The 11139-nt window shown below is 43.4% G+C and overlaps 1 protein-coding gene and 1 long non-coding RNA gene across 5 annotated transcripts in view; one reads left to right on the top strand and one right to left on the bottom strand.

Moving 5' to 3' along the window:
* Window positions 1–10763, top strand: part of SLC9A8 (solute carrier family 9 member A8) — a 38261-nt gene extending 27498 nt beyond the window's left edge. For 2 of the 4 annotated variants that reach the window (XM_026060875.1, XM_026061044.1), the window contains 4 exons: window positions 1201–1312; window positions 1761–1981; window positions 3091–3237; window positions 4535–6080. In XM_026060875.1, coding sequence (XP_025916660.1) covers window positions 1201–1312; window positions 1761–1981; window positions 3091–3237; window positions 4535–4642 — 588 coding nt within the window. In that variant the 3' untranslated portion in view covers window positions 4643–6080. Of the gene's footprint in view, window positions 1–1200; window positions 1313–1760; window positions 1982–3090; window positions 3238–4534; window positions 6081–6705; window positions 6861–7639 lie in introns of those variants that run through there. The other 2 variants (XR_003252691.1, XR_003252688.1) reach the window with 2 other exon arrangements.
* LOC112963766 lies at window positions 5391–10840 on the bottom strand. The gene is made up of 3 exons (XR_003252722.1): window positions 10761–10840; window positions 6779–6927; window positions 5391–6326 (listed from the first exon to the last, which is right to left on the bottom strand). It is a non-coding gene; the product is annotated as an uncharacterized LOC112963766 (long non-coding RNA).
* Between the last annotated feature and the right edge of the window lie 299 nt (window positions 10841–11139).

The raw sequence follows: 11139 nt of genomic DNA on the forward strand, positions 1-11139 counted from the left end.
CTCTCTCATATATGTTTGCAGTTTGTTCATATAAATAATATAAATAAATTTAGTCCATACATGATTGCTTTGCTTTCAGCTCACCTTTTTCAGAGATGGGCCTTACTCTTGCTTCTTTCATTCTGTATGGCATATATTTCAATGTACCTTTTTGTAATGACACTTTGGATTGTTTCACATGGGAGTTACCTATTTCTATTGCAATTATATTAATTTAAAGAGAAAAGTATGTTCCCTTTTGTAGAGCGAAAAGAGTGAAATGTGAATCCACTTCCAGTCACATACAAGAACATATACTTAGCACATTTTAGTCCATGGTTCAAGAGAAGAATTGTTCTCTACCATTCCTAGTTTAGTGGTATCAGCATGGGGAACTGCTCTCATTGCATTACACATATGTACCCACCTTCCTTATCTAATATATAGCTAAGGTGTGACACTTCCTCCTATGTAGCATTGGCCTCACAGCCATATGCAAATAGAATAATTTGGGGGTGATTCATAAAGGAAAATGACACAGCCCTACAAGGATYCTGCTGACTAGTTCTAGGATATTTACCTTTTCAAGGTCTGTTTGTGGTGGAGTTTACAAAGCAATGTTGTTGTGAAGAATTTTGCCTTCCTGAGTTAGTTTTCACTGTGCTTGTTAATTGGCTTCCATGAAATCACTAATACTCCCCCCCAGCTAGTGTTACTTGGATGTTTTGGTATATTTTATAATCATACCCAGGGACGTCTGAGGGACTGAATTACATGCTTTTTGTTTGGCTTCTGGCCTTCTTCTCTGAGGGACTGGTCCATAGGGAGACAATACAAATACCTTCTTGCCTCTTGGCTGCTGTGCCAAGGGAGTGATTAAAGGAGCTGAACTGACTGAACCGAGTAAAACTTGCACCCAAAGTAATTCTTTGTCTCCCTAGAAATGTGTTTTGTTTACTGGTTATAAGTAAAACAGTGTCTGGTCTCTGTCAGTGACAAGTCTGGTTTAATTTCGGTTAAGCAGATTAAATGCTTAAAACATTAAATTCTACATTGACCTATGCTGAGAGATATATTTATGTTGATTTAGCAGCATGCCTGTGTATGAGGTTTGTGTACGATAAGGATATATTCACCTTACTCTGCACAAGCCAGATGCAGCTGGGGCCTGCATGAATGTAATGCATCAAATAGCCTTTTTCTTTGCTTTTTGTTTTTCAGGTACTTGTTCTGTTTGGTAGAGCAGTGAATATTTTTCCACTTTCCTACCTACTCAACTTCTTCCGTGATCATAAAATCACCCCCAAGATGATGTTTATTATGTGGTTTAGTGGTAAGTTAAAGCTCAAAGTATGGAGGGCTTGTTAAAATGTTTCATCTTTTTCACTGTGTGAGCTGTGCTGAGAGGAAATCATTTTCCATCTGTGGAGCAAAACTCAGCTGAACATTTGCACCATTCTCAAGCCCAAATACAATAGATAGATGTTCTTTCCCCCTTGTGCCAGAGAGAGAYTCTCATCTCAATTGCATAGATTCCAACTACAGCTTTTCTGCAAAGCAGCTAATTTCTTTATAGATGTAACAACGTTACGTTTTGAAAAGCATAATATCTGAAAAGTTCTGATTCATTTTAGGGTGGTGACCAAACGATAGAGAAACGGGCATAGTGTAGGACTGTAAATATCTTTAAAATTAGAGGACTCCCGGTGAGTTAACAGGGTGCTGAGGACCAGTGTTGGTGTTGATTGTCTCTTCACTGATTTATTATTCTCTCTGATAAGGTTTACGTGGTGCAATTCCCTATGCCCTCAGCCTCCATTTGGGCTTGGAACCAATAGAGAAGAGACAGCTCATTGGGACCACAACAATCATCATTGTGTTGTTCACAATTTTGCTGCTGGGAGGAGGAACCATGCCCCTCATCAGACTGATAGACATTGAGGACTCCAAAGCACGCAGGAAGAACAAGAAGGACATTAATCTTAGCAAGACAGAGAAGATGGTTTGTTTCTCTTTTATTYGGTGGATTTTTGATGTTACTTCTTTACCTTTTTAAAGAAAAGACCARTACATAGTAAAAACTTAGGGTTATTTTCTACTAAAAAGTAAAGTGAAAGCAGTGGGAGCATGGTAGGAGAAAACCAAGCGATGTCATTTTAAAAAACTGTGAAGACAGAGCTCAGTTAGTATTTACACAAGTAACTGTTTGGGACAAAGGGAATGATGCTAAATCAATTTATTTATAAATTGATCAGTAGAAATTAAAGTAACCCCTGCAAAAGCATGGAGCAGATGATACAGGATAGGTTGAGTCATATATAGAGGGAAAGTAACTAGTACATTGTGAGTCATGCATTAATTGTCAAAGGCAGAGAGGAATTATTTTGAAAAAGTCAAAGCAAAAGCCATGAGAAGGTTGTAACAGCATCCCTCTGACTGGGGTTTATTTTAAAGCAGTTCTTGGCTAAGCAGAAGTACTGCAGAAAACTAACAGCCAGTCTGAAACCTCATGTGCTGAAGGCAGGAGTGCGTTAAGACTCCTAGAACCTTTGTCTGTTTTTCTCCAAACCATCAAACAATACAGGCAGGGTATTGTTCTACAGGGTGTGAAGAACAGCTCCTTTTGGCATGGAGTTTCAGGACCTTTGCAGTCCTTGGAATTAACTTATGCCTACTGTCCATATAGGGAAGCGTGCACAGGAAGGACACGGTGATATGTTCTGATTCGGGCTTGTTTTCAGTGTGAGAGTCAGCAGTYACCTGGACAATGGCATTGAAGTGTTATTGCTTGCTGGGTAAACTCATTGTTCAGCTAACAAGAGAAAACCTATGCACTAGAAATTTCCACTCTCCGCAATGGTAACAGTACAAAATAAGGAACATTTGAAGCCTTTTTACCTTTCAGCGTGAAAAGGGAAGTGGCTCTGGGAATCAGCAACTGGAAAGATTCATACAGCCATAAGCCTTGGTAGGCTGAGGTGATAATTTCCATTTTGTTGCAGCATGGGAATTACTTGTGAGAAGGGAGAGAGCAGAGTGGGCTGAAGCAAACTGAAGRGAACAAGTGCTATATTTCTAGTAGTTATTCCAATATTTTTGTGTTTTTTCTAGGGGAATACCATAGAATCTGAACATTTATCAGAACTCACAGAGGAGGAGTATGAAGCCCAGTACATAAAACGCCAGGACCTCAAAGGGTTTATGTGGTTTGATGCCAAGTATTTGAATCCTTTCTTCACCAGACGACTCACACAGGAAGTARGTATTGCTGCTTTTCTTGAAGAGAAGAAATGGTGTGGTAGAGTTGGTTGTCATTTCACTCTGTACCATTCAAGGCTTGTAATGCGGTCATGTAGCTTCTACACTAGGAACAGTGAGGCAATATATTACTTGTGCATATGTAGAGCATCTGTAATGAAAAGCTGCACTGTGAAATTGCAGATTGAATTGAATGAGCACCTTTCAGGGCTACCACAATTAAACTTTAAAGCATGTATGGGTTTACTGAACTCAGCTTTAATCTTACAGACTACCGTGACCATATCAAGAGTTTGGCAATCAAATCTAAAATTGTGCCTAATAGAGCTTCCAAAGCTAAACTTACTAGAAAAAGCTGCTGCCATGCAATTTTTAAAGTGCTGTCACACAAACTGTTGCTGCCTTTTGCTGTACGAGGTCCTGTGAATTCTGGAGCTGTGATTTTTCTGCAGTGTGCACCTTTTATCTTGGAATTTTGCACTAGGATTGCAACTTTCACTTTCTAGACTTCCTCMCTGGGAGACAGACTTAAAAGCTGCGAATACGAAGTGACACCTGGCTGAACATGGAGAAAACTTAACGCTGAGGGGTTCTGAGAGGTGTAAATGCTGTGCTGTTTTCAATCCAAGCCTTTAGAAACCTGAGATTCCTTGGCCACAGAATTCAGTGTTTTACCAATTCACCATAAAATTCAGCATTTCTGCTGTGGAATTGATCATTTTGTGTAAAGTGTGCTCATTCCATCTTCCTGGCCTGCTCAAACATGCTTCTTTCCAAAATAATTACAGGACATGCTTTCAGCACTTTCACACAAAAGCCAAAAGGATTTTTTGCAAAACCAAAAAGAACCAAGAAACGAGAGCAAGCATTGGATTCATACTTGKTAGTCAGAAACACAGGCTGCCATCCAGATTGCGGCCAAAGGCTAGAAAAATAAGTATGTGACTCACCAGAGCAGGCCACAAGCTTCCCACTGTCTCCAGGGACATGCAGAGGGGAGTGAGATTCAAAGATGGGCCATACAGACAATATTGTGATTTTTGAAACTCACAGAGCATGGCTGTCTAGAAAAACAAGTAAAAATCTGTCATCAAAAATATCACCTCTGGAAATAAATACAAATGGATTGAGCATTTGATAAATATTTCCTGGTAAGAACCAGAATGTTTTGCAAGCTCAGGACCGGGACCAGATTATTTCGTGAGACGTGCTAAACTAGTCTTTCTCTCTTGTTCTCTCTGACACACAAATAGTATTGTAGCTAAATAACAAGTGTTCTGGTTTTATTTTGCCTTAGGACTTGCATCATGGGCGCATACAGATGAAAACCCTCACAAACAAATGGTATGAAGAGGTACGACAAGGACCCTCAGGATCTGAAGATGATGAGCAAGAGCTGCTATAGCAAACTGGGGAAGGAGTACAATGAGTTTGTCAGTAGAGCATCAACAACTGGATTTAAGTAACAACAAGAGTCTGACTGCACAAAAGCTGGAGAATTCAGAATGAACCTTCCGATTTCAGATTTGTGCTGTGTTTAAATATCAAAAAGATCTACTGTTCTTGATATTACTAGTGAGTGACTGAGACCCTCGTAACACTGTCAGAAGCTGGACTGAAGCCAGAATTTTTCAGATTTTACAGCACAGTAAGTTTCATGCAGCCTATTAAAGAGCAGAAGCACCCACCTTGAACTAAAGACATTGTTTAATGTGGGGTCTTCCTATTATGAAATATGCTGTAAATGTCTGCTGAAGTACGGAGTTCACTGTATGACTGCAAAACAGGATGAATTGCACTTTACCTTTTTTTAATACTCATTCACAGCATGAAGAGTCTTGATGGATTATACTGTGAATTTGTTTCAGCACTAGAAAGAGAATCTGTCAGGAATAAATCTATAATTTATGGGTTTTGCACATTATGAATCCAAAATAGATAAGTACCTGGACAAAAAAGCAGTTGCTTCACATATAAGGAAGCACCTCTTAAAAGTAGTGGGTTTGGAATTTAAAGACTTCTGGGTTTATGATCTGTGGTTTTTGTTTTTTATACTGAAGTAGTGTAATCCACAGTACTGACTGTGGCATGATTTGGGGGAAGGTGTTATATGTTACAGTACAGAACTGCTTTTGAAATACTTTTTTTTTTTTAAACACAATTTTTTTCTTTGCTTAAAAACAGTTGCATTTAGGTTTCTGTAATTGGTGGTTGCTCCCTGTTAGCACTTTGGCTTCAAGTCTTAGGAAGCAGCTACTTTTGTTATGTGTAAATTCATGAAGTGTCCCTAACTCTCAAGAAATCATGAGCAGAATTTTGGAATTCTAGCAGAAGCAAAAAGCAATGTTTTTTGCATCACTATTTTGAGGAACTACATGTGTGCATGGGGAAGGGGAGTCTACAAAGTCTAATCTAGGTATGGAAGAGTTTAATATTGCATACTGCTGCAGCATTCTCAGTTGGGAAGTGCCAGTTTTCATTAAGTTGTCCTGCTAGTCTGATTTTTCTCTCCTGCTGTTTCAGAATCRTCAGCATCATTTCACTTTTTCTATGTGGCATGGTCAATTTGCTCAAAACTGCGTACACCTGAACAGACGCATTTATTTGTTATACATTTGCCATGGTTACAAATGCAAGCGTTTTCTCACACTGCCAACCCTAATTGGATCATTAGCATATTCATTATTGTTGAAATTTGAAATTGCAGTTTTGGGTGTAAATCAAGCATGCAAGTGCACATGTTTGTTTCTGAAAGTAATATTTTTGGTTTGGTTTTAGAGTTTTTAATTAACTGCTTACCTTTGGGGAGAAATAAAAGTTCAAGAATGTATTTGGAATCCTAAGTCTGTTGTCTGAGCAGTTTCTCGAAACAGTGCATCTCCTTACAGGACTCCGCTCTCCCGCTGTTTTTCTCTTGGTAGTTCAAAGAGCTTCTCTCTGCTACTGAACCATGAAACATTTCCTTCCTTGTGTATGCAAATAGCATGGCATCTCACAGAGCTGGAACAGGCTCTGGTGGGAGTCTGGATGAGGCATGAACTCACATGGTTTCTGGTGTTGACCAGAAAAGAATCAGTGCTTGTTTTCTCCTTAGGAAAGAGAATATATGTAAAAAATCACACAGACTTTCTTCACCCTTCTTGGCAACTATAGATTTAATTACATTTTCATTACCCATCAGTCCTACTAGGTTTCTGGATTTGAACATTTAAGATACGCAAATCCAAATTATGGTACTATGAGGAATGTAGATGTTTTTTAATTCTGCATTAAAATAATGTTTGCTCAGTGCAAGCAAGGGTGTTTCTTTAATAGAATGATAAATTTCACCCAGTGAGAATCAGTCTATRCTGTCGAGGCCGACAGACTCTAAGGCTGCTAACTTTGGAGTTCTCTCTAATGTTTATGCTATTTATCTGCAAGAGACAAGTAGGCGTTGTCCAACTTTTCCCTCTTGTCTTGTACCAGATAAAAATGACATATGTGCAGGCCGGAGAGGGGACACTGGTAGACTGTGCTGCCAGTGGTGTCAGAGACTGACCTGTTTTGACCATTTTTTCCTGTCCAGTCCAGGAGCCGGTTGAAGTGGGGAAGGTTTCTAGGAGCTTCTTTGTCACCAAAAGGTCTGCGTACTTTGGCTGAGTGGCCTAGATGCTATTACGGTGGCTTTAGCAAWACACAATACACATGCTGAAATACAAATAGCCACTAATTTATATTGTTGTTCTGGTGAAAGAGGTCATCTGTGAACTGGATGAAAGGTCTGTGCTGATGGCCAGCCATAGGGTAACTTCCTTCAAGATAATTTGATCGTTTCCTGCCCTCTGCTGGCAATTTGGGAAAATACATTGACATCTGATTTGAGAGTCATTTGCTGAGAAATTTTTTTTTTTTTTTTAAACATTAAAGTGAGGCAATTAACTGACACAGCTAGAATGAAATCACTTCGAAGCAATTAATTTGAAGAAGTCTGGACTGTTTTATTTTAAAAAGCAGCTATATTAAAACTTAAGAAAATGTGTAATATTATCAAAACTTGGAATTAAGACTTATTTGTTGTCTCAATAAAATATGCAGTTATTTGGATATTTTGGAATCCATAAAAGAAATTTATACCATAATGTAGGTGACTGATTTTTACATTCATTTATAAATACCTTGACTTTTCTATGACAGTCATTTCCCATTTGGGATTTCTTCACTTAATTTTTCTTTTCTAAGCATATTACTTCATCCTTCCCCTTATTGAATTGCCTTGAAGTTATTTAAAATTATTTTGATAAAGTAGAAAATGATCTAAATTCTAATCCTCCCTACACAAGCACTAGCAGCCCTGTCCTAGCTTTGTCATCTGCAAGTCTGTGCAAGTGTAAACTTGATTTTTCTGCTTTCTTAAATACAGGCCCACCAGGAAGCAAAATGCAGATGTTATTAATTACGGAGGCCCTGAAGTTCTGCCAGACTGCAAATCCAGTGGCTTTCTCTTGACAGCTAAGGAGCTGCGCAAAGGGGAGGYGGAGGGAACCTGGAATACAGCTTCTGGCAACACAAAGCCTCCCAGAAATTGTTTTCCACCTTTCCTGGCCTGTCCCACAGTCCTGTGTTGCCCGTGACAAGGTGTCGTGGCTGCTGATGACCAAGGCTATCACCCCCAGGGGAGACCAGGAGCTGCTCCCAGAAGCTCCGGCTCTGCCTGGCAGGGCGGACGCCAGCCCCGTTCGGAGCCGCTGATGTAGCCACAGTGTGCCCGCTGTTAGTGCGGGGCAGCGAGGGCGTCACCAAAACCCCGCAGCCGCTCCTGGGGAGCTGGCACAGGGCAGGCAACCAGCTGCCCTTGCCCTGAGCTCGGCAGCCCTGCCTTTAAAAGGTGCAGCACCGCTCAAGGAAAAGGGGAAGAAAGTGGTTCAGCATTGGCGCTCTTCCCATCGGATAGACAGCGCGTGGCTGGGGCAAAGTCCCCCAGGAACRGCTCTGAGACAGCCCCAGGCTCCAAGACCAGACCTGTTTTCCATCCCCCTGGGCTGTGCCCAGAGGTGATCCCTGCATGGGGAGGGAGGAGACCTGGCCAGCCAAGGCACCCAGCTGCTCCCTGGCCCGTTCCACAGGCAGGGAGGAGGCACCAAACCCTGCAGAGGGTTGTCCAGGCCAGTGCAGCCCTTCAGCAGGTTCAGCTGTGGCTTCACTGCACTGCCAGGAAGGACAGCAAGCCAGCTCCACWGGGACTCCCCCACCAGCTCACAGGCCTACTCTGTGCCTCAGTTTCCCCACCTGTCAAAATCCACCTCACAAAGCTGGCAAGAGGCCCTCTGGGCTAACAATCAGTCTGGCTAGCCTGACAGCAACCTCTCTGCCAGGCAGGGAGGAAGGTAGGTAGAAAAGGGGTGCCCTTGTCTACCCCCCACCCCTTCACCTCTTCCATCTGGATGGCAGCAACAATCTGAGCTAGCTGGGTGCAGAGGAGCATCTTTGCCTGGCACCCAGCACTGCCTGAGACACCTCGAGGCTCTCCAACAAAAGAAGCTGGACCTGCTGCAAGGATGGTCCCTGCATCCAGGCCCCGACACACAGCATCACAAGCGCCTGGCTGCCTCCGAGGACTGCCTGTGGGGCTGAGCCCTGCTGCTCCCAGCCTGGCTGGTACTGAGCTCTCCGGCAGGGCACCACGGCCCTCTGCTGCCTGCTGCTCGGCGGGACAACCAGCAAGGCTCTGCCACACCGGGGCTGGCTGGTTTGCACCTCCTGTTCGCAGGGACTGTCCCTCTGCACATGCACAGCACCCCTGGACACCCTCCAGCACCAAGTGCCACCACAGCTTGGGGCAACACACATATCACCACCTCTGTGCAGAGCTGCATCTCATGGATGTCTCAGGTGTTATATGGCAACCAGCCGATGTTTAAGCCAGGGAAAGTTCCCAGGTATCACCCATAAAACTCAGTAGAGCATATGGTGGGACTCCACATGCTTCACTGCCAGGTTGAAAAACGCTGTCACGGGATAAGGTTTGGCATTGCTGTGGAAGGCAGGGAACAAAATTTCCCTCCACCCTGAAGGAAGCAAAAATGGATGAAGATCAGACACAGTCCATACTAATCATACTGATTTCCTGTGAAGTAATGTGTTAATGTGGACGTGGGCAGGTTACATCCTGAGATGCTGCATGACAGTGATGAAATGACTATTACTGTAGCATCTGGTTTACATACGATAAACTGGCAAAACTCTTCAGAAGTTGATCTGAATAAAAYCCACTACTTTGGAGTCAAATCACTGCTCCTAACTGCCCCAGACTGAGACCGTGGCCCCAAGTGCTGTCCTCAGCCCTGCTAGTGACTCACCAGCTGAAAGTGAACACCTCCAATTTTCTCTGCTTTGGTTTAATCATAATGAAGATGTTATTTTTTTAACCTCACAACCATACCAAGAGACACTCATTTTTAAACTTTAAAGCACCTACATGTTGTTTCTACAGCCTGATCTAAAGGATGCCATAAAAGGGAAGAGAACAGCGGTAATTATCTGCAGTTCAGGAGCACAACCTTTAGAAAGAAAGAACAGGGCTTCAAGCTAAACTTGCTAAGTGCCCTTAACCTTTTCTTTTCTAACAGTTTGTGAGACTACCCACCTGAGATAGGAGGTTTCCATAAGTGGGCCAGGGTTTAAAAGTCACTGACACTAAGGTTGCCAATTGCCCCGATCTTCAAGAAGAACAGAACCACAGGTGACGACACAGCAATGTGTTGCTGGAGATGAGTGCAGACGAACACCAGAGGAGAAGCRTGGAGTCCTCTCCCGGTTACTTTACCCAATGGTGAGGACTATCCCTGAAGCCTGGCTGAAGTTCAGCAACAGGCATCACATGGTGGGGCCTTTGCAGGCATCTACATGATTCCTTATATAAACTTATAAATACTGCAGTGCTTTTGTAGGAAAGAGCATAGCAACGTTTTTGCCCATGTTAAGCGGTGGAGAACGCCAGGGAAGCAAGTACAAGCATTAATTGTTGGGCAGTGCAAGAGGGGGAAGCACGCGGCAGGCTCTGTGCGGTGGCTGCTTCGAGAGGTAGAAAGCAACTGGATCCTAGGGATCACTAACCGTTTTTTGGAATAGCACTGTGGGCTGAGGGTGGCTTTAATTGGARTGGATACACTCATCAGCATCACCAGTTCCCACTTGAAATCTGAACAGTGGTTGGATACCTTTACATGGGAACTGCCAAAATCTGGAGATGTTAGGGAGCAGTCAAGCCCAGCAGGCTGGTCCTGAGCAGCTGAGGGCTGCGTGTGGAAACGTGCCGCTTGGACCGCAGGTCAGCAGCTGCTGAGATGTTCAAAAAGAAAAGTAACCCAAGATGGGAGAGCCAGTCCCTGCACTGAGGGGGCTTTCTTTGTAGGCCAGTTGCAATCACTAGAAGTTGAAAAGAAAAAAGGAGCTGGGAAAGAGCAGGAGAGCGAGTACTGTATGAATGAGGCAAAAAAAAAGGAAAAAAAAGAAAAGAAAATAGAAAAAATTTGGGGTCCTACCTGCTTGCTGTGTCAGGGGTCCCCAGGCACCGTGTTCTGGCTCAGTGCCAGCAGGGCGAGGGCTGCACTCCTGGTCCCCCTCCGGCACCCCTCRGGCGCAGGTGTCTCCAGCACTGCTCCTCACGTCGTGCCCTAAGCGAGGGGGAATCACRTCAGCTCATTTCGCCGACAGGCAGAGCGGTTCTCACCTGCCGCTTGCCAGGCAGGGCAAAGTCTTTCTGGGTGGAAATCTCGACGGCAACACGAGACTGTCGTCCCTTGGTGACGACAATCCAAGGACACTTGGACCCTGTCTCGATACTGATCCAAGTTCTTGTTTGCCCCCGCACAGAGCTGTTATGACTCCACTTTGTATCCCAACTCCTTGAACTGGTGAACA

The sequence above is a fragment of the Apteryx rowi genome, unplaced genomic scaffold (genome assembly GCF_003343035.1).
Source record: "Apteryx rowi isolate R43461 unplaced genomic scaffold, aptRow1 scaffold_0, whole genome shotgun sequence".
NCBI lineage: Eukaryota > Metazoa > Chordata > Aves > Apterygiformes > Apterygidae > Apteryx > Apteryx rowi.